This window comes from Pollicipes pollicipes, unplaced genomic scaffold, assembly GCF_011947565.3.
Source record: "Pollicipes pollicipes isolate AB1234 unplaced genomic scaffold, Ppol_2.1 Scaffold_1600;HRSCAF=1878_pilon_pilon_pilon, whole genome shotgun sequence".
In the NCBI taxonomy this organism is placed as follows: Eukaryota; Metazoa; Arthropoda; class Thecostraca; order Pollicipedomorpha; family Pollicipedidae; genus Pollicipes; species Pollicipes pollicipes.
The window spans coordinates 12,954,849-12,978,959 of NW_023595962.1; the positions used below are offsets into that span (position 1 = coordinate 12,954,849).

The following is a 24,111-nucleotide window of genomic DNA, read 5'->3' on the forward strand; positions in this document are numbered from 1 at the left end:
GCTTCATGTCACGTTATGTCACGTCACACGTCACGCTTCATGTCGCGTTATGTCACGTCACACGTCACGCTTCATGTCACGCTATGTCACGTCACACGTCACGTCACGTCACACATCACGTTATGTCACGTCACATGTCACGTCATGTCGTGTCACGTCACATGTCACGTCACATGTCACGTCATACGTCACGTCACGTGGGACGCCGCGTCACAGACACGCAGGGGCTGTGAGCCGGCGGACTCGGCAGCCGTGAGGGAGTAGCCACATCGGCCCTCTCGCCTCCACGCGGTCCTCACATCGTCACACGTCACACGGCTACATGCGGCCACGCGGTCCCGGGTGAGGCCCAGCGCTAGGCCGGCCGCCGACGTCTGCCGGTGCCGCTCTTCAGGCCTCCCGCGCTGCTGCAGGCGCTGGTGTTCGATCTCCAGCCCAGCTGGATTCCTGTCCCGCCGATCATTCCGACTTCAACGTGTCAATATACCTGCACTACTGTCAGGACGGTTCGAGTCCGGCGTGTAACCGCGACCGCCGCCCGACCGCGGTCCGGGCTACTGCTCCTGGCAACGTGCCAAGACTTGGACAGAGGACGCCGAAGCGATGCGAATCTTTGCGAGTCTTTGCGAGCCTTTACGATCCTTTCCACCTCAGTCGACAGCTCTGGTTGCGCGTGGGGAGACCGACCGCACCACGACGAGGCAGGTGTCCAACAGCACCCGGAAGTCGCAAGCCGCCATTGACACATTACGTGACACTCCACCTTCGCACAGCTTAAAGCACTGCAGGTCCGACTGCAAGTAAGCACGACTCCAAGGACGCCCAAACGCCGTCTTTCCGGCCCCTAACCGCTGATTGCCACGCGGCAGACACCCAAGCGATGCAGAAGCGCATGCGAGCAGCAGGCGCCGGTGAAGTGTGCTCTTTCCGCCGGTGACTTCTGGCTATACCACAGCCGGGCTTGTAAGAAGCAAGGCGTGACAGCGCGCAGCAAAAGCTGGAAGCTGGAATAGCCAGGGCGAGAACGTGCTAATGGTCCAGGACTCAAGCAGTCGAAATGCTGATGACAATGGCCAGGATGTGGGCTTATTGGAGGACGGCTAATACGATTCTGGCACATATGTTCCAATGACCGTAATTTTTTATGACACCGATGACGGCAGGATGTCACTACTACAAGGCGTGGAGAATGTCATCATATCGTCCATGTGTATTTAGCGTGCAGTTTATCAGCAGCCAAACACATCTTTTGGACATGCCCAGCTTCAAGTTAGCGCAATGATGCTGTCCTGTCGTTTGCCCCAGTACGGCCGTTGAAAATGCTCTTCCAGCCACTTGCTGTACACGGTGCATATGAGGGCCAGTGCTGGAGCCGCGGATGCCTCTGCCAATGCCAAAGCTCAGCGGGATGGGGACCGTGACCCATGACCTCTCGCGGCAGACCATGCGCTGGACTCTGACGGGGTCGCCGTCGTACGCTGCCCGCTGCTCCAGCGTCACACTATCGCCAGAAGTCGATGGCAGCAGACGTCCGTCACCGATTCCCCGACCTAGACGCGGCGCGGAGCTAAAACTCGAGGTCGTCAATGTTGCTGAGCTTCCTGCCGAAGATTTCAGCCTCGTAATTGGTCAGCTGCTTCAGGAAGTGGTACGCGGGCTGAATGGTGGGTCGCAGACTCTCCAAGAAGAAGTACGCGTCTTCCAGGGTGCAGCCCTTGTCCGCCATCAGGTACGCCAGGGTCACAGCGGCTGCGCGGTTCACACCCTGCGGGCAGGTCATGCACGGTCGGCTTACGATCGGTTACGGTTACGGTTACGGTTACGGTTACGGTTTCGGTTACAAATTTAAAGCAACGCCGATGCTGTCTGGGTCAATTATTGAATAGGCACTGGCGGTTCGGGGCTGGTAAGGTAGACTCAAGTGACATCCGACAGCGACCAGCACACGCCCGTAAAAGGTAGGTGTGGGATTTAAGGCGGACGATCTCAGGTCAGGCCAGATCACATGGGACCAGCTCACATGGGATCACATGGGACGCTATCCAGCCCAAGACCTGCGCTCATGCCAGGCTGGAACAGCTATCACACGTCCTTTCACAGATTGAATTAGAATAAGAAAAGTCCAGGGGTCGCTTGCGGCAGGCAGCCAGTACTCGTGTGAAAGGAAATGTTTCACGTTCAAAGATATTGAAGTATGCATCAGATGTAATGAAACACGCTCACTTATAACCGTGTCACTTATGACTTGTATGTGCTTTTGAAGTGGAAAAGACTGCTTTAGACAGCACAACATTCTGTTTAGAAAACATGCTTCTCAATGCGTCATGTCTTGATTGCGTCATCGCACCTTGCACAACATCGACTGAGAGGCAGTTTTGGCCGTTATGTCTGGAAATCGTGCTTACGAACGCCAGATATGAATGCCTAGACGACTACATTTTTCTTAGCCTTGATCGCTGCATGCCTTATGTAATGGCAGGGCTTGAATGACATTATTTTGACGGCATGAATACCAAAGTGGCTTTGAAATACTCTTCCCGATACACTTCTCCCATTTTTGCGGGCGTGTTGTCCAGCAACTAGAGGGGCTTAGGTCTTTGGGCTGGATTTTTGGGAAGAGCAGGATTACGAACAGCATCGAAAGGTGTTCAAGAGGGCTATTTCAGCTCAAGCCCCCATATAAATGTGGAGCACTCCCTTTAACGGGGCTCGTCCGCACATTTACAGGCCATCACCAAGCTCGATCTAAGGTCAGATCGTGTGCGGTCAGGTCAACTTGGAGATAGTGATCGCATAGTGTATGGCACGCGCAGCATGAGCGGTCATACCCGGCACCGCATGCAAGTCACGGCCTCGGAAAAGATCAGTCGGTGCAGCCTGAGGCGGTTGGGAAATCCAAACACTGCAGTTTCTGCACGTCACCCATCGTTCAACGTAATCAATTAGAGGGCCGAGGAAATGCACTGGCTGCGATGTAACCTAGAAACGTGTATTTTCTCCCTCTTAGATCCAGTGACGACGCTGTGCAGGTTCGCACGAACCACCCGGCGTTGGCCTGCTGTCTCTGCATGTGCAGTGATCGTGCACAAGCCCTCGGCGCCGCGTGGCCCAGACTCAATGAATCCCAATACATCTCACAATGAATCTTCTCACCTGATCACAATGAATGAGCACCCTACCGCCCGTCTCCAGCGCGTCCGTGATGAACTTGAAGATCCTGGAATCGATGCCATGACGTTACGCGTCGTGCTTGGCAACAACTTCATAGCTCGTCGTCCGTCTGGCCGCCATCATCGGCCGTATAGATGAAATGCATACATGATAAATAAATGAAAGAAAAATAATAAATGAAAATGTAACTAAAAATAATAAATGAAAATATAACTAAAAATAATAAATGAAAATATACATAAAAATAATACATGAAGATATAACTAAGAATTAAATAAAAGAATTAAACAAATAAATGAAAATATAAAAGCCAATCGCTGATCTCTCTCGCCGATCCAGCTCATCATACACGCCACATAACGACCCCGCTTTCAAGATGGATGACTGTGCACCTCCGGGGCGGTGCGCCGAAGCGGCACGTGAGTGATTGCATGACATGGCGCGACATTATCTCGATTCGGATGGTTGGAAAGTACGACCTTGCTGGTTAACTGCACCGTAGAATTAAACATGGCCGTGCTATTAACTTTTTACATTCAAGATGGATACACAAACAAACCGACGGACGGATAGCTGTGTCATGCAAAATATAATTGTGGGATGAATAGCTTCTGGCACGTAAAGATGGTCATTTATGTGAAAGCTAAAATCGGTTAATAACTGTCCTAGTGTTCGCTCCTACACGATATTTTTCCTAGTTCCGCGTATGATAGCAGGTATTGCATAAAACCGAATGACCCATTTTAAGCTATAGAAGCAGATCATTCTAATTTTGACCCGGCGTGACCACCCATGTTTTGCACATAAGTGCTATGCATAATTGTGTCTGTGCTATTTGACGGTGCTGTCAGAGTTAACGCAGCGTCACGCAGGCAGGCAAACGTCTTGGCACCCTTATAGATGATTGCTGCGTGCAATCATTCCATACTCAAATCTCTCTCAAATGAATCTTTCCACGCTATCATTTCTCACACTAGCACGCCCGGTTTTCCTCTGCTCTATCCCAGCGCCCCACTTATCCAATTTTGTTGCGGTCGCTGGCTGAGGACGACCACCTCAAGCGAAGGCCGACCCTGCTGGTGGGGGGAGGGGGGGGGAAGGGGGGGGGGCACCGCCGCTCGCCTCGGCAGGACGCTCAGCAGCTCCTGGTCCTCGGAGTCGCCGAGCGGCACCAGCAGGTAGCTGACGTGGCTGAAGACCTTCAGCTGGCTCATGTCCAGCAGGTTCACGATGTGGCTGATGCGCATGTCGTACACCACGTTGGGGTTGGTGGCCTGATCGGCCCTTCCCAGCATCAAGTCGTCCTCCACCAGTGACGGGTACCACTGCAGATATTTGTTCTTGAACGTGTTGATGGTCAGCACCTGAGGAACAGACGGTGGCACTTGTGTCATCGCACGCTCTTGGTCTATGCGCAGGGTCAGTGAAGTGGCAGGCGCCAGCAGAAAACGCCAATCTTCGCCTAGGTGGCAGTGGGGCCTGTGGAAGTTTTCTGGGGCTCCGACGTCTCAAACCAGAGATAGACGTAAGAACCCGTCGGCCAGCTACGTCCTTGGGTCGACGGCCCAGGGCGCAGTTCTAGCTCGAGGTACGTAACTGACTCGGGGCAAGGCTCGACTCCACTCCTGTGATTTGTGATCAAACCTCTGTGGTTTGAGCGAGGTTGTGGCCCTGGTAACATGGGAGGCCTTGACACTAAGCCGTGACCTCGTAGGTAGAGTAAAATTGCCCTCGCTCGCTTTATATAATGTCTTCTGTAAACTGTTTCAAGCAGGCCTATGAAACTACCGTCAGCTGTCATGCGGATATGATGTAGATCAAATAGCCTATGCTCATGTTATATGAATATGGCCAAGCCAGAGAGCCAATGTATCTTTCTTTGCAGCTTCTTCAGAACCTCATGTCTTCTTTGGGACTTTAGCTTTGAGCCCGGAAGGAGCTGCAAAGTGAAGCATAATGGCTTTCCTTTCAACATTTGTAATAGAATGCCCATCTTTGTTCGAAACCCACGGACGCATGACCTTTACTGATATAGTCACCTTGGAGGACCACATGTACGGGAACTTGCTCTCCAGCAGGTTGAAGCCGCCGCTAACGCAGACCGGCGCCAGGTTCTTCTCTTGGAGTGCCTTGTACGTGGCCTTGAGTTTCTCGGAGGCGTCATCCATGCTGGTTGAGTCGTCGTCGTAGAGCGCGATCGTGGTGAAAGCCGCTGAGGTCGGCCTCCAGGTCTTGCTTCCCGCGCCAGCGAGACATCATGATGTGCTTCCGGTTGTAGTCACGCTCGCATCTGCAACATGCGTGTCGAGACGTGACCGTTGGGCGTGCCAGACTGTGCGTGAAGACTGGGCATGGCAGCTGGACAAGACAGCTGGGTGCGACGGCGGGTGTGACGGTGGGGTGTGACGGTGGTGTGTGACGGTGGGATGTGACGGTGGGGTGCGACGGCAGGGTGTGACGGTAGGGTGTGACGTTGGGATGTGACGGTGGGATGTGACGGCAGGGTGTGACGGCAGGGTGTGACGGCGGGATGTGGCGGTCGGGTGTGACGGCGGAGTGTGACGCCGGGTGTGACGGTGGGGTGTGACGGTGGTGTGTAACGGTGGTATGTGACGGTGGGGTGTGACGGTAGGGTGTGACGGTGGTGGGTGACGGATGGGATATGACGGTGGGGTGTGATGGCAGGGTGTGACGATAGGGTGTGACGGCGAGATGTGGCGGTCGGGTGTGACGGCGGGGTGTGACGGTGGTGTGTGACGATGGGGTGTGACGGTGGGATGTGACGGCAGGGTATGAGACAGCCGGTTGTGACGGCTGAGTGTGACGGCAGGATGTTACGGCGGGCATAACCATCAGGCGTCGCAGTTGGACTCGGGATAGTGAGATTGCGCAAAGTTATTGGCTTTAGCAGTGTGGCCGTTGCAGCTGGATGTGGGTGTGGAATGTGGATGTGGAAGCTGGACGTGACAGTAAGACATGACAAGGTGACAGCTGAACCGAATGCGTGATTGACATCGTTAAGTTGTATGGCTCGTAATCCTATTCTAGCGAGAACACATGAATTCGCTTAAAAGACGTAAAAACGTACCTCGCTAAAAATACGTCAAAAGACGTCTTTTTACTGAGGTAAGAAGACGTGCATGCCATGTGCTGGGAACTCCCAATTTGAACATCAGAAGCCCATGACAAATGAAGCCGATGTGAAGCCATGTATAGCCATGTAAGCTGATGTATAGCCATGGTCTCAACGTGCAGAGTTGTATACACTGTAATCATATTTTCAATTTCCCGGATTGGATAGCCATATCATGACGCTTCCTACATGACGGTGTTCAAACGAATCGGCAACTACTAAACTCGATCAAGGTTGCCACTGTGGGTAGCTATGACTACTTTAGAGCAACATCAAACGCGTGGATGTTATCCGAAACTTGAGCATAATCTATGAGGCGCACGAATCAGGACAGCACAACATACTTGATAGGAAACAAGTGTTTTGTTCAAGGGTATCGGTAATTCGCTCATGACATCATGTTGTCGCATGTTTTGTCCATCCGTCATGTTCTGGCGTGCCTGAAAAGTTGGAAGACCTCGGGTCGCACCACGCTGCTGGCTCGCCACTCTCGAGCGCACGCTCGTACCGCTGCACATAAATTAACGTCCTTATATCACTGCCTGTATCCCCATCTCATGGATCAACAAGGATCCGTGCTCTGGGTCTTGAGATTCATGCCAGCGGTGCCTTATGAATTTCGCCGGACTGCAGCGATGCGCGACATCGCGTAATTCACTAGATTTCAACTGTATGTCACTCTGGTAGCTCGTAAATAACAAATACATGAATACCCCCTCCTCGCCACAGATGGCGCGAGGGGGGAGGGGGTATTCGTGAAGCGTAACGGAAGCGTAGCAGGGGATGGAGGGGGACGTTTCGGACAGCGTAGCATTGCACTCAACAGTGGATATAAGCATTGTGGACAGATTAATACTGACGGTCTAAATCGGCTTACAATATTTCTGTGAACGAAGCGGCCACTCCAAATCAACCTTCTGAGCTATTCAGAAGGATTTCGAGAAAACTGACATTACCAACAAAATCAGACCTGTCTGAATCCGCGTAAAGGTGCAAAAAGGTGGAACACTATCTTTAACACATTGTCACGAGAGCGGAGAGTGTTTCGCCTGACGTAAATCGTGAGTAATAGTCCATGGGCAGTGCCGTTATAACCCTTGTTTCAAAGATTTAGTCCCAGCCTTTGGAATGGACACATTTCCGCAATCCGGGCCAGCACCACGGCAGCGTTTGTTGCGTGAGCTCTGGCCCCGTCATGCGATAGCGAAATTTCAGGTCAACAGCAGTGTGTTGGTGAGCGTTTGATGCGCAGCGATGCTTGGAGCGGTCCGTCTTGCCCCCCTGACGTAACGTGACCTTCACGCGTCCGCTGCCGCCGGCCCAGGCCATCCGGTCAAGGGCAGCGAGAGCCTAGAGCGACTCGAGCCTGCGATTCCACGGCCAGGATGCGTCGGAAGGCAGGCGCTCTCACCAGTTAAGCAGCCGGGACAGACGAGCCCTACAGCCTAAAAATGAGCCACGCCTTTCTCGTAGATCAGTAGGTGATAAGGCAGCTGAAGCTTTGTCCACAATTGACGAGGCATGCATGATGTACGCACAACTCCGGCCTAGCGAGCACATCAGGTTACCTGCAGTCGAGTATGAGCAGGTAGTTTGGGTTGCAGATGTAGGGCGCGTAAAAGCCGTTGTAGTAGAGGTTGTGGAAGAGCTTGGCAGAGATGTAGCCGCCCACCTCAGCTTCCGCCTCCAGCGGCTGCGGCGTCCGCTTCAGCTTGTATAGATCGGAGAGGGCAGCTGAAACAGAGAGCTTAAAATGAACGCCGCGTACCACGCTTACAAGTATTGGTGCTGTGGCGGTTTGCAGCATTTGGAGTCACACTGAGCAGATCAGTGCATGTGCCACCAACACAAATTTCTCCAAAAATTCGTTTTGTTGGCGTACTCATCAACTATAAAACGGTGTACGCGCCAGTACTCAAACTCCCTGTTGAGCGCATTTCAAGTATTGCGATGTATCGATGGCCGAGTTCACTGCCCACGTTGTTTGCATGATGGTGTTCTATGAGCATGTACACTGACGGCTATATATTGCTAGCCAAAACACATTCCGAAGCAATGGAAAAATTGTTCGCGAGGTAAGGTTTTTTTTGCTGCATTGCTACGTTCTGAGCCGACAATGCAAAGAAATCAATAATGAATGAACAGCACCTGTCATGTGCAAATAACTAATCGAAATAATCATGACAACATAGAAGCAATGCTTGCTAACGTATCAGATTATCACGCTGATAGACCGAAGCACGTGCGTGAAAAAAGAAAACGATGCTCATCGTCGAATATTTATCACGACGTGCTACTAGTCCACTGTCATTCGAGGGCCGCCAAGCTCCTATTCCAACTCTCTCAGATCCTCATTCGTTGATTTCAGCATTGTTGCAAGCATCGAACCCATCCCGTCCGGTTTCCTCGGTTGGTTGGAGCGCCTGCCTTCCGACCCACGCGGCCGTGGCGGGTTGGGTTCGAGTCGCTTTGAATGCGCGCTATTTGCCCTTGACAGGCATGACCTGCGGCCGGTTGTGGGGGCGGCGCTAAATGTCAGTTAACGTCAGAGGGCAGGACGGACGGGGCCGACCATGGTGGCACGTTAAACTTTCGCCACCAAATTCTGTCGCTGATCTGGCATTGCGTGGTCGGATGATGGAGTCAGGGCTCACACAACAAGGACCGCTTAGCGTGAGCTCTGAACCAAAAGATCTATCCATTCAGAAGGTTCGAGCTTCAATTTTATTTAAGAGTGTGGGTGTGGCCAGCAGTCAAATAACACTGAGGTACGACTAGGAAATGCACCCGTTGTCACCACGCTATCGCCGCTAAACGCCTTTTTCTTCATCTTTTTTTTTACTCTATTGCTTTTTTACTCGCTCTATTCTTCTTGCTCCATTACTTTTTAGCTCCCCTGCTACTATGTTTACTCCATCGCGTTTTTCTCCAGGGATTTTGCACGCCTCTGGAGCCTCATTGCGAAACGCCGCCTTGCCGTTCGAGCCGGGCCCCATGACGCCAGAAGGCTAGCGAATGACTTAACGAAGAGACTCGGTGGGCCGTGCAGTGCACCCTTGTTCGTCCGCTAAGTCCCAGACAGCCAGCCGGTATGCTGACCGGTCCCTTACCCCGCCAGTCATGCTGGGAACTAGCGCGACTGGCGGCGTGACTGTGCACGGTTTGCGTGACCAAGTATGGGTTACACTGCTACCTATGATCAAAACCAACACCGGGGATGGCGTCACCAATTTTTGATGGGGGGGGGGGGGGGCGGTCGTAAAACCCTCGCAACGACAGCTGAATTTAAGATCGGCGACAACAGATACATTTAGCGACGGCGTTTTTGTACGTCTATCAATGCTACGCCAACTCCTCATGTGCTTTGTGATACACCATCATAAGACATGGGGAGGGGAGGGGGGGGGGAGGGCATGGGGACAGGGCACGGGTGGTGCGTAGGAAACGGGGAGGATTTAGGGGAGCTAGGGAGTTAGTTAATAGAGACTTAGTGACTGAGACCAACAGCTTCGTGAAAATTTAACGTTGGCCGTGTGGGTGCTGACTGGGGAGAACTAATCCAAATGACTATCACCCCCATGCTCGCGACCTGGACGAACGTCAGCTGCCCCAAGCTGGCGGAAATATTCTAATGCGGCATCGTAGCCTCTTCTCAAAACAGTGCATACTATCGATGTTTGTCCCTTATGTGGGGCTCCTAGGAGCAAAGCATTTTGGACGCTGGGACTTATTAGAGGGAGTGCTGCGCATTTTTGTGAGGTTTTTAACTGAAAAGCCATCTTGAAGACCTTTTGGTGCCGTTAACTACCTTGCCCTTCTTAAAATCTGAGGCCCATCGGTTTCTGAGTTATACGCCCGCGAAAATGGTGAAAGGTATAAGGGGGAAAGTGTTTCGAAGTCACAATGACATTCATGATGCCATACTAACGTCACTGAAATCCTGTCATTCCATAAGCCATGTGGTGATCAAGGCTGAGAAAATATAATTGTCGAGGCGTTCATATCTGTCGTTTGTGGGCGCGATTTCCAGATATAACGGCCGTCAATTGGCTCGCAATCAATGTGCAAGGTACGATGACGTAATCAAACCATGATGCACTGAAGAGCGTATTTACTCAACAGAAAAATGCGCTATCTAGAGCAGCTTTTTCCACTTAAAAAGTATACCACTAGTTACAAGTGAGCTTGTTTTATCATACCTGATGCTCGCTTCAATATCTTCAAGTGTGAAACATTCCCTTTAACAGGAATGTCCGTTACAAGGATAGGAACGTTGTCAAAAGTTGTACTTAGATTATGTCAGACCACACCTGAAGTATTGTGCACAAGCTTGGCTCCCATGCTTCCAAAAAGATACAGATAGGCTGGAGAGAGTACAGCAAAAGCAGCTAGGATGATAGATGTGTCTGGTAACTTATTATCTTATACACATGCATAAGGTGATAAGGTGTGTTCACTGATATGTTCACCAGAGAACACCCCATGGTAATTTCCATGTGTTCAAAGTGCGTTCACCTGATTTTTTCATGCATATGTTAGGTTCGTAGGTGAGCAGGCACTTGATGATCCCATCACCTCCCAAACCAGCGGAGAAGGAGTGTTGAAGGAGAAGGAGTGTTGTCAAAAGTTGTACTTAGCTTACTTCAGACCGCACTTGAAGTATTGTGTACAGGCTTGGTCCTCATGCTTCCAAAAATACATGTCTGGAGAGAGTGCAGCAAAAAGTAACAAGGATGACAAACGGGATTGGCAACTTCCCTTCTTGTACACATGCATAAGATGACAAGGTGGGTTCACTGGTGCGTTCACCTTATCCTTTCACGCATACGTTAGGTTCATAGGTGAGCAGGCACTTGATGATCCATCACCTCCCAATCCAGCGGCCAACTCTAGGCACAGAGTACATAGGGAATATGCTCCACCAGCGAAATGGCGGACAGGAATCCTTAGTGAGAATCTGCACACAGACTATATTTTCTCCCCAAGAAGGCTCATGGTACAGTGGGGCTGTGCCATCCCGTCCGACAATGGCCGAGGAGGCCCCCCCCCCCCCCCCCCCGGTGGCGCCACCTCCGACTTTCAACCTATTCCATTTCAGCGACTTATGTCACGACCAAAGAATTGGGACATCGGCGAGTACGCTCTGCTGAACCGAACAGATATACGTGTTGCGCGCATGGCATGCACGCATTGCTAGGCAATGCCCTACGAGTCTCGCAGATGAACTTCCGTTCTTGGCCAGCTTTTTGCATGCGCATACCTGTGCACTTGCATGCGCATCTGCATCTCATCGCATCTGCGCATCTGTATGCGCATACCGATTCAGCGAGAAACCGAAGAAAGGGAGCTTGTGTCGAGGCAAAGACGCTCATCACCTATCCACATGGCACGTCCGGGTGCTGGCGTTCAGCGTTCTCGGGATAGCGTGACAGCCCGCTACGATCACAAGCGGACCCATGGCCAAGCCAGTCTGAGCGCCGACTAACCAGAACTGTTGCCGCGTGGGCGCTTGGGCTGGCCTGACCTGCAGCGCACTTGCCGAACATATGTATGCGGCCGCCGAGCGACCCCCCATCATGCTAATCTCAGCTATGAGCGGCACATTGGCTTCAAGGTCGCGCCGAATGTCTTGAAAGACCTGATTGCAGGCTGCTGCATCGAGTTGCGTAATGTATCACAGTTGCAAATCACTGCCCCTTCGCCTCCCCGTTCGGTTAGCATGGGAGCGAAACATTTCAAATGGCAAGCGGCTGAAGACCGCGGCTCGGTAACAGGTACCGATCCCGGCAATCAGGCGTTGCAGCGAGACGAGACGAACTTACATGGATGGCAGAGAGAACGCGCAAAAGCACTGGCAAAAGTGAAAATAGACTTATGGGAATAGGGAATGTTTCATGTTTGAAGGTCTTGAGGCAAGCATCAGATGTGATAGAACAAGCTCACTTATAACTACTGGTATCCTTTTGAATGGAAAGATCGTTCTAGGCAGCACATTTTCTTTGTTTAGTTAATATGCTTTTCAATACGTCATTGTTTGTTCATGTCCCCTCATCTTGCACAACATTGTTTGAGAGCTGATGGACGGCCGTTATGTGTAGAAATTGTGCTCAAACGCCAGATATAAACGACTCGATCATTTTTTGTCTCGGCCTTTAGCGCCGCTTGGCGTATGAAATGGGATAATTTGAATGACGTTATTATGACATCACGAGTGCCAAGATGGCCTTGAAATACTATCCCGAAACAGTCTCACTATCTTCGCGAGCGTGTAGCTAAAAAACTAGAGGGGTTTGGGTATCTCGAAGGTTTTATCTGTGAACTGCGCCGAATTATCTTCAAGATGGCTATTTCAGATAAAACCCCATAGAAATATGGAACACTCCCTTCGATTCAGCACACTAACTTCATTCCTTTTAATATCAGCGGACACTCAAGGGCAGTCGTGCACAGACCACACAACCGCGTGCTCCGGGACATGTCCAATTATTTTTAACAAATTTCGGTACCCAGGACAGGTAAGAAAGTGGAATCAGTCGCACGGCAAAAGTGAACGCACTGTCTAAAAATAATTTCACAATCCCGGCACTGTCATCCCTAGATAGCCATGCCCGATACCATTAGAAGTATTACGCATACCAAAAACAGATTAAGAAGCCACCAATGAAGGGTTCTCATAAACCAGTCACAGAGAGAACAATGTTGCGATCATAAACGAGACAGATCAGGCCTATGGCGGCGCCAGGTCCTTGGGGTGGCCCAGGCGCCAAAACGCCACCTGACCATCCAAGCAGGTGCCTATGATGATGTTGGAGAGCAGATGCATAAGCAGATGTCGGCTATGCGTGCTTTTCTTTCCATGTGGTCTTAAGCTAATTAAGCGCTCAACAAACTTTTGGATCTACGAATCGCCCGTCTCGCTCACTAGGATTGACGCCACAAACATTGGCATGCGCTTGTCTCACGTGCAAGTGATGATGCCAAAAAATTAGGCATAAAACGTCGGGCTCTGATGAAGCTTGTAGCGGCATCTCAGCTCCAGTCAAGATATTTAGCCAAAAACCTTGGCGTAAGCTGGCTCAGGCATGTCTTTATTGTTCTTCTCGTAAATGCCTGATCCAAGCCTTTTTGAATCGATAGATTTCGAGGGACAGACCTCACGCTAAGCGGTGCTTGTTGGGCGAGTCCTGACCCCTGCCATCCGGCCATGCAATTCCTGATCAACAGCAGACCGTGGTGGCCAAAGTTTATCGTGCCGCGGTGCATGGCACAGGCCGCCTTGCCCTCTGACGTCACCTGACCTTTAGCACGGCCGCTGCCACCGCCGTCGGTCATAACTGTCAATGGCACACAGCGAGCGATTATAGCGCCTCGAGCCCGCTCCGCCGCAGGGGAGGATCAAAAGACACGCGCTCAAACCAAGCGAGCTATCGTGACGAATTTGGCGTAGTGCCAAGTGCTAGCCTAGTGCCAGCACAGTCAGACTATATTTTTAAAGGCGCGAATGAAAGTAAAAGACGACTGACATAACATTTTGCGATACACAGGTTACGTGAAAAAGTCCGGAGCAAAATTTCGACCGATCCATTGATGAACATTGATGTAAATAAGTTGGAAGCATTAAATACGTTTAAAATGTGTCGGTAACACAGGACGCTTTATCCCTAAATAAAGTTGTGAAATACCTTTGAACTGATGCTGCAGCTGTCTCCGAAATTTAATTCGGCAGCGCCTTAAGTGCCTAAATAGAACCGCCTCCACTGGATTTGACCATGCAGATGCATGCTACGCAGCATCAAATTATTAGCATTAGCATGTTTTCAATAAATATTTTGCCGCAGCCACCAAAAACATGAGCTATTCCAACTTCATTCACCTCATCACTTATTATTGTCAGGCCATCGCAGGCCAAAAGCGGTGGGATTTCCAGGCAAACAGCCACCAGGTGCGCTAATGCTATATAACGGCCCGCCTCCGTCTGCCAGGCTCACGAAAGTAGTGCATGTAAATTTACTTAAGCCCCTGGGCGTATAAGTTCCCGAAAGCAGCATGTATATAATTACGTGCCACGTCGTTCATCTCGGCATCGCTCCGTCCATTAAACTCCGCAACACCCGTCTAGCATGCATTTCACCCGGGGCTGTAGTTGGTCTGTTTGCCGCAGCACGGCGTGGGCGCCACCGACGTACCGTTATTGTTTACCGCTCGCCCAGACTTGGCACCCGCGGCCCTGGTCAGGTCATGGCCCGCCGCCGGTCGGTGCGGTGTGAAGCGAGCCGGCGCCGAGTCATCTCACGACGTCGAGGCGCCGCATAGCATCGAGTCACCACATGGCATCGAGTCACCGCATGTCATAGAGTCACCGCACGGCACAGATTCACCGCATAGCGTAGAGTCATCGCATGACATCGAGTCACCGCATGGTGTAGAGTCGCCGCATGTCATAGAGTCACTGCATGACATCGAGCCACCGCATGTCATTGAGTCATCGTATGGTGTAGAGTCACCGCACGGCACAGATTCGCCTGCATAGCGTAGAGTCATCCCATTAATGCAAGCCGAATTGCATTTCAATTCGCAAACTTGTGTCTGTGACGCCGAGTCGAAGTGGGCTTAACCTGATGTAAACAGTATCTTGTGGGTTGGTAAGTTTGATGACCATAAGGTCACGCCCTACTTAAATCAACACCCTTTTACATCCCGCGCCATACGAAATCCTTTACATGGTTTTTGGAACACAACAACTGCGTTAGATGACGGCCACACAGCCCGGTGCCAAGAACCCCCAAAACGGTACTGAGAACCCTTAAAACGGGAAGTCAGCTTTGGCTTCTCCGAGAGCGACGAAGCCGTTGCCAGCTCCGCTTGAGAACGCCGAGCCCTGCGCTAAACAGTCCGCGAGTCCGCAATGGCCTCTGGTATCGGCAACGACAGACCGGCTACAGCTCTCTCCCAAGAGAAGATGCCATTTAAGAAGATGTCATTTCTCCCAAGGAGAAGATGTCATTTAAAGACGGCACGGCATTCGGAATGTATGGTCTGATTCAGATGGAAAGTGCGGGAGCCAATCGTAACCCATAGAGTAATGAAGGATTGCCAAAGCTTTGTCGGTGCTGGATTACGGAGGCGGCGTTGGCAGTTCTGTCGTGATAAGGCCATCTAGCGCGTCCAGGGGCGGATCCAGGATTTTGTCAAGGGAGGGGTGACGCTTCATTGTGGTGCCCCCTGAAACTTGGTGCCCCCCCCCCCTTACAAAGAAGCTCCCGGATTTCGGTCACTTTATTTTCTGATTGTTATTTTTTAAGCGGTAAGATATCGTCCACCGGGCAGTTTCCCGGATTTAGTGAACTTATTGCAGGAAGTCAACTTTATCTTTTTTGCATGTTCAACTTGAATAGTTGGGACCGTTTGAGGTACCTCGGAACTCCGCTTAGAAATCTAGGTTATGTGAACCCGAAACAAGGATTTTGGCGTCCACTCAACACGAGATTTTGGTGCCCCTTCGGCGATAAGGGGGCCATGGCCCCTTTCCCCCCTCCCCTGGATTCGCCACTGATCTTGCCACGACGGCGACGCGACGGGTGTCTCCCAGCGGGCCGCCAATTCTGGTCACTAGCCGGGCTACGAGCCAGACGCCCCCTACACCAACACGGATCAGCGGGCGGTCTGTTTTGCCTTACAAATGCGAACAGCAGGTGATCGTGGAGGGGGCCGGCAGGAAACACCTGGGGAGGGCAACAGTGAACGCCTGGGGAGGGTAACACTGAATGTCTGGGGAGGGTAACAGTCAACGTCTGGAGAGGGTAACAGTGAACGTCTGGGGAGGGCAGCAATGAGCATCTGGGGAGGGCAAACGTGAGGGAATGAGGAGCAATGAACAGATGTGAAATGCACGAGACACACTTGGGAAAGGGGCATAGAACATTCGTGGAATGGGGAGGGGGACGGCGCGGCAGCAGGACCTGTGGGAAAGCTCGCAGCACCGGTGCATTCACAGCATTCTAGCCCTGTCTGCACGCGCGGCTGATGCCCGCCGACGAGCCGTGACCCCTGCTATGACCTTCGTGCATCATTAATGCAGGCTACGTCAGGTGCCGCCACCACTCCCTCCACGCAGTAGTCATCTGCTGGCAGCGCGTGCACCTTGTCTGTTGACTGATGTTTCATCGCCGACTCTTTTAAAGACGCCGCTGCGTGGGCCGACGTTGTCTGTGGAAAGGAAATGCCCGAGTTTAACGCCGGTTTAAACGCCCGAGTTTAACGCCGGTTCGTCTGTTCCTGCTGCAGTGGCGTAGCCAGGGTTGCGGCCAGGTCGGCGCCGAGCCGGGCCATGGGGCGTTCAAGGCAAGGCCCACTGCAGTCGCTTAAAGGCCTCGCTATCGGATTTGGCGACTTTATTGTCTCGCGGGTATCTTGTCATGCCGCAGGGGCCCGTTTTTTCTTTTTGTTTAAGAAAGCCTATGAACGACGGGCGTCTTAACCTGGCCTCCGGCTGTAGCGGGCTCCAACGTCTCCAGGGGGGGGGGGGGGGGGGGCGTCGGCCCCAAATTCCATTGCCTACGCCCATGGCACGCTACAGATTTTTGTTGCTTGGAATATCTGCGTGCTCCGTACATTCCTCATCGCACGTCGCCGTATAGCTCATGTTCATTATCTGACATACTGGTGACGCACTCACAGCCGCGATCTACCGTAAAGGTCGGCCGATGCTGTCCCGCACTTAGGAGTACGGCCAGAACTTTCTTAATTTGGGAGGCTCTGGGAAGAGGGCTAAGGGAAGCTCGATGACCACGCATCACGCCGATTTGTAGCGCCTTGTCGGGAGCGAACCGTCTGTAGCAAAAAAAGATAACTATCCGGGCCTAAGGGGGTTTGGATTGAGCAGCCTCCCACTCATGGCTGCTCCCCTGTCAGCATTGGCTGAACTCATCCGGACTCGTATCTAACAGCAGTGTTCCGACCCGAGGTGTTCTCCGAACCGCAGAACGGCAGCGTTCCCGTCCGTCCCGCGCCCCCTCCCTCCGCCACCTGCATCCGCCACTGGCGGTCCGTCGGTGGAGACCTCGACGGTTCATGGGGGGGGGGGGGGGGCAGGGGCTGAAGGGTGTGAGGGGAGGCGATGGACCGGCACGGCACGAGCGCACGAAGGCGGCCAACCTCTCGGGCCCTGCACAAGCCTCACCGCACCCAACCGAAGCTGCACCCATTAACCACAGCCAGAGGCGCGTCGCCGTTACGTTCCGCCCATCAGCCAGCGTGACGTATCATTTACACCTGAGCCCCCCCCCCCTCCCTCCCCTCCCCCTGCTGCTGCCGGCTATCCGCTGGCGACTGGCGCCGCGCCTGCTCGAGCCAGCTGGCTGGCACCGGTGGACACACGTGTGTCAGGGAGCTATGCAGCCGATGCCGGCCGATAGCCTGGCTCGGCTGAACGTCAGGGCGTCGGGCGATCGGCCGCGGCGGTGGCTTTCCCAGCGGGCGCCGACAGCTGTTCCCGACGGTGGGGCCGCGCGCGGCGTGGCAATGCTTGCCGGTCACGTCCGCGGCTCATGAGACACGGGCTGTTGCATGCCCTAGATTGTCGGCGCGGGGAGGGGTCGGTGGGTGCTGCCACGGTCGTGGCGGGGCTGCGTTGGTGAAGTATGTCGACGTCTGCGAACGGGGGTGAGAAAACTCGGCGGCCGAAGAGGTTGATAGGCACCGGCCCCTGTGATCGTTGACTGGAGAGAGATTACCAAAAGTAGTTATCCCTGAATTTAAGACGGTTTAGTGTTTGTATACTGTAAAGGGTGAGAAACATCGAATTGAGTTGAACTTATATCCTGACAATGTTTATATATTTCAAGTTGCTTAGTAAGATGTGGTTCAAAAACATTTTCAGTCACGGACTATATGCGCAGATTCAAAATATAAAATTGGCATTTGTGGAAGTTATTTTAATTCAAATGAGGAGAGAAAATTTGCTGTGCTGTATGCACGCCTTGCTGCGCGAAAAGCTCGTTGGAGCCGATATAACACTGGTTATAGACACGCAGCGTTGCCTCGCGCCTCGATAATGCACAGCGTATCGATCATTTTTTGTTTTGTTTTTATTTCGGTGCCTGCATAAAACGGCAGTCCCCTGCGTGCGAGCACACTATATCCACTGCAGCTCGAGCGCTGCGACATTTTTTGACCACTTGGCCTCTGCATTACTCGTTTCGCCTACATTCCAATATAATGTCCAATGTATATATGCACATGTATATGTATAAATATACATATATATATATATATATATATATATATATATATATATATATATATATATGTGTGTGTGTGTGTGTGTGTGTGTGTGTGTGCGTGTGTGTGTGTGTGTGTGTGTGTGTGTGTGTGTGTGTGTGTGTGTGTGTGTGTGTGTGTGTGTGTGTGTGTGTGTGTGTGTGTGTGTGTGTGTGTGTGTGTGTGTGTGTGTGTGTGTGTGTGTGTGTGTGTGTGTGTGTGTGTGTGTGTGTGTGTGTGCGTATTTATGCATGATCATGCTTGACAAAAATATAAACAATGCCAAATGCCAAAACTCGACCCTACTGCGCACTGTGTTTGACAGCAGCATCGGACGGACGTGAATTGATGTCACGGATCTTCGAGAAAGCAGAACACGCTGTACGCGTGAGTTGCACGGCAATCTGTGCACCCATTTTTCCGTATTCTTGCCCAAAGAAATGCCGACAGACATGCAGACAGACGGACAGACAAAAAGTGTGCTCTCGAAAGTAAGTTAATTCTAATTTGATTGATCTTTGTAAGGTAATCCAATTGTAATGCGATGTTCAAAGAATGCTCTCACAGCAATAGGAAGATATTCACTTCAGGGCAAAAAAACTGACGCCAAAGGCTAGCTGTCACAATTACGTCACCTGTGGCACAAGGGCCGAAATGATCGCCAGCCGCGCGCGTTCATTATCGCTATTCGACAGGTTACTTGAATCGGTAAATATCTGTACGCGTCAGCATTTGGCTCGGCGCCAGAACAAGGTGAACTGCATCAGAAGCGAGTGGCAATTATTTGTCACCTCTTATTGCCGCCTTCCGCATAGCTCCTTATCACTGACCACAAAGCTCAATGCCGCCGTCCACATAGCCACCTGTTTCCAGACAGCCGGATCATTTCACGCTTGTCTCCATTGGCTCCAGCGTCGCTTTTGTCGCATCACGAAAGGGGGCAACGGAGCTGTGTTAAGCCTGACACCTGAACTACGGGCTTCGCTGACGATCAATACCGATCAATACCGATCAATACCGATCAGAGATCGATCGAACAGACCCCACCCCGCCTTCTGAGCCCACCCCGCTCTGCTCGGTGTCGGTAGCGAACCTGGCGGCGTTGGGCGGCACTTCAGCGGCAACTCTACCCCTCCTCCCCCATCCCTCCCTCAAGTTACAGGGAGCGAGCAATGGCTGGATCTGACGCTTGCTCTACGAAGCTGGATTGCGAGATGCAGTTGTAGTTTGTAAGGTGCTTGCGTGCAACAGTTACAGCACATTGCCATGCGCACACAGGTATACGGCGGAACATGAGAATAGGAAAAAAGTTACTCTTTTGTACTGCGTTACGTGCTGGCAACTCAGAGTTTTGACTTGGTGTTATTTCGGCGTGTGTATATCATCACCATACAGGCTAACGATTCCCAGTAAGTGAGACCAGCCCCTCCCTACTCCCCCCCCCACAACACACACCTGTGCGTACACTTGGCGGACCACAGTCCTACACTTCAGCCCGAGCTCATACTCGTTTTCTTCCGTCCTTTTTACGCCTGCGAATGGCCCCAACTGTGTTGACCTGCCAGTGGAAGTTGCCATATGCTCAGCGTGGCCTTGGGATATCGGGGAGCCTGGATTTCTCGGAAATGCACCGTCTAACTAGAAACAGAACGGGCGTGCGCGAGGTTCTGCATCTCTAACTGCTGCGACACTGGTGTCCATGCAGGGAATAGGGAAACTTAAACCGCTTTCAAACGGCACGATTTCTAGAGCGAGGAGAGGACTGGCATTGTATGGCCCTCTTTATAACCCCGCGAAATGCACAGGTACAGAAATATTCCACCCTCGGATGACATGGCTTCCGAGCATAGCAATGCAGCACGATAGCATGAATACAGCCATAATGCTGGTAGGCTGTAGCGGCCATAAAGCTGCCTTACCCTCCACCCCATCCCCCACCCCATCTTCCCTTAGGCCTGCGATAACACTAATGCTGTGGAAACAATGCTGCACATGAAGAATGAACGCTGAGAAAAGACAATAGTTGGACGAGGAGATTCCACACTCGTGTAGGTGTGCCCCTGAACCAAATTTCAGCAGGTTCAAGCTCTGAACAATCGGAGAACAACGGAATGCAATGCGCTGCAATGGACGGGTATGGAATGCGTTGCACCCGGCCTCAGCCTCTGCAATCTGACGCTCGTTGATCAAACTCCGCTGCAATCTGAGTCCTGCCTGACACGCTGTAGGTGCATTGTGTTATCTCTCAGCATAAGACCATAACTCCCCTCATGTCAGGAGTACACGTTAACCATGTCTGAGCTCCCGCAAACTCGGGCCAAATTCCTCCCAAATCACTCAGCATCCAGTGAAACCTCTCGGCCTACGGGGTCATCGCCGCGCCTCCGCCCCATTGGCTGCGTGCGTGCCCACGCCCCGCCTACGCGCCGGCCAGCGCCTGCGGCAGTCGCTGCGCCGGTCTGCAGGCTCCACCGGTATGCAGCCCCACCGGTCTGTAGCCTCCGCGTCATGCCCTGCATCTGCAGCCAGAGGGCCACGGCCGGCCGTCTGAGCGCGCCGACCGGCTCTGCTCTCGGTCGGCTGTTGCTTTTGATAATAAATACGGCCTCCGGCGGGCGTTTTTGTATGACGCACGCGCCTCGGCTCGCGCGCGCGGTTTATTTAGGAGCTGAGAAAAGCGCGCGTCGGGCGTTTGCTAAGGGAGGAAAGTTCGCATGGACCAACGATGGGTCTACCGTGGATCTCGCGTGGACCTACGATGGGTCTACTGTGGATCTCGCATGGACCTACGACGGGTGTACCGGGGATCCCGCATGGAAGTACGACGGGTCTACCGTGGATCTCGCGTGGACCTACGATGGGTCCACTGTGGATCTCGCGCGGACCTACGATGGGTGTACCGTGGATCTCGCACGGACCTACGATGGTCTATCGTGGATTTCGCATGGACCTACGGTGGGTTTACCGTGGATCTCGCATGCACCTATGATGGGTCTGCTGTGGATCTCGCTTGTACCTGCTGCGCTATGACCGGTTAAGTCCTGTCTGTTTTTAGTCTGTTTGTCCTGTCTGTTTTTAGTCTGTTTTTTCTGTTGTTAGTCTGTTTTTGGTCTCCACAGTTGTGTTTTGCCCTGAACTGTCGCTTGACGTCATGAAGTTTGCTTCTACTACCGGCAGCGATAATTTTGATATGTACGTGACATGTTGATTTATTTTCTAAGGATAACCTTCTCGTTAACTTTGCGTTTGGTGAATGTTAGCTCGGGCCATTTACCGGTGATTGACCCACGATGTGAATAAAGTAACTGATATGTAAAAAAGTAAAATGAAACGACAGAACAAATCATATGTGGCATGTGAAGCTTGCTTGGCACCTAGAAAGCACGCTAACGTACCGTGGGGGGATGAGCACGGGTCGTTGAAGGCCTGTCAACCCGCCCTCTTCATCCCTTGATTCCTGACTCCTGCTTAACCCTTACAATGCTTTATCTCGTCGCAAGCCATAGTCATAGTCATAGACATAGTCATAACCGAAGTCATTGTCCCTTGTTATTAAGATTCATTCACGCCACGACTACTGTGAAAACGTTAAAAAATGAATCAATAAACTAAAAATAAAAATGTTCGGCAGTACGCTGAAAAATGTATGTTTCGGATCCGTGACGAACGCAGCCAGTTTCTAAACGTCACGTTCAAGCCAAGTTCATGCCGCTCTAAACCCAAATGCTTGTTGCGCTCTTGTTGGCACGCAGTTTGGGAGCTCCGGCATCCCAGCCGCCACGGTACCGAGCCTGAGCACGCCTGACGAAAATAGCCCTAATTGCAGGTACACGGAATGTTGGTCACGGTTGCTGGCGCCATCTGATCTGCTGTTCGCCAGCCTAACGACGCCGCCACGGGGAGCATGCTGTCTCCGCCCGCTCACGTGCACGCGCTGAAAGTCGGTCCCAACGGCTGCCGTTGACCTGGTAGCCGCCAGCTGTGTGTCGACTTGCAGCCGAGCGCATTAGAAATGCCCGCTCCGGCACCGACTGACCTCGTCTCGCGCGGCGGTTACCTGCACCCAGCGCCCGGCGACTGGATTATATGCCGCCCGCTAGCGATCCCTGGAGCCTTGTGCTGATAATAGCTAAGCACGGTCACATGGGTGCCGTAAATAACGCTCCTTAACTTACTCCCACGGGTCTGTGGTGGTCATGCGCTGTCGAAAAGGCTCGACCCAGGCCGCCTCGAAATACAAAATTTCGCGACCTGGTCGCAAGGTATGCGACCGTCTGCACGAGCGGCTACTTACACAGTCTGTACTCCGACCTCGCCAGCTGGCTGCTCATTTTGTTCTTGGACGTACAGCACCCCATGTCTGCGGTCACGCGTCCCCTCCGACTTCGGTCACCTGGCTGTCACAAGTAGGTCACAGGCACTAGGTCCGGCATGGCACTAGGTCCGGCACAGCGGCCGGGGCGCCACAGCCATCACGGCGCTGTCGGCCACAGATGTCGACGCCGGCCGCCACGCACGTGCGTACCCCGAGCGCGCGCGGCCGTCAGCGAGGGGCAAAAGCCGCAGGCGAGTAGCCGGCGGGGTGGACGGGCGGCGGCCAGCGGCGGCTTCTCCGCAGTGGAGGTGCCCAGTCGGCCGCCCACGGCCTGGGCGGGGCCGAGCTGAAAATAAACACAGCTGCCGCCTGACGTGTGCCCTGCCGCCACCGACGAGAGAGGGGAGGGGCAGGGAGGGGGGGGGGGGGGGTAGCCGCTGCCCATCTCAGGCAACATCAACATAGCGTGTAGCCAAATCTAGTGCGATATGGCCTATTGCCATAGACAGGGGGTCAGAGGGTCAGCTGTTATATTGCATGTGTGCCTTTTATGGCACTACTTTGGTACGTTTGGTGGGGTGGCTCCGTAGTTGATACGAAATTCAGGCGTTGTGTTGCCGTGCCGACTTTGAGACACTAGGCAGCTGATCATGCCGACGACAGCACTCTGTTGCTGTTTAAAGGGCACAAGCTGAGAAGGGAGCACATTTCGGGAAAGGAAATGTATATGCCAGCGCAATGAGCCCAAACACATGAGTCTTAATACGCACCCGGATAGGCCAATTTTTTACAGAAAAATTACGAACGGTGCGGCGTGGCGGTGTGGTGCGGCGTGGTTGATTAACTGTACAAAGCAACTGAATGGCGGATCTCTTCATATAAAAATGAGATGTACCTTGTAAGGTCAGTGACTTATGACAAATCAGCTGTATGCCAAGGTCACTGCTCCCAGCGAAGGAAATTCATAGGGACACGTACACCCTGACGCGGCAGTGAAATGTTTAACGAAGCTACAATGTTCAACTTGATTTCTCTCGCGGAGGAGGTTAACTCATTGACCCCTCCCCACCCCACCCGAGCGCGGCGCATTCAACCGGCCACGTGTTAATGCACCGCCACTTGTACCCTATTCACGGGTGGGTGCAGAATGCCGCAGTGAGGGGCCAACCCCGGCAATTGAGGCAAGGGACAAAATCCAAAATGCGTGTGCCCGCAGCACACGCACACGCACACT

General features: G+C 52.5%; 1 protein-coding gene across 1 annotated transcript; it reads right to left on the minus strand.

Annotated features, from left to right (window-relative positions):
* Positions 1-1,187: 1,187 nt before the first annotated feature.
* LOC119089559 (putative rhodanese domain-containing dual specificity protein phosphatase) lies at positions 1,188-23,169 on the minus strand. The gene is made up of 6 exons (XM_037212307.1): positions 22,857-23,169; positions 7,873-8,038; positions 5,211-5,461; positions 4,294-4,535; positions 3,154-3,217; positions 1,188-1,765 (listed from the first exon to the last, which is right to left on the minus strand). Exons 3-6 carry the CDS (start codon positions 5,337-5,339, stop codon positions 1,568-1,570), a joined length of 633 nt encoding a protein of 210 aa, XP_037068202.1. The 5' UTR covers positions 5,340-5,461; positions 7,873-8,038; positions 22,857-23,169; the 3' UTR covers positions 1,188-1,567.
* Positions 23,170-24,111: the final 942 nt, after the last annotated feature.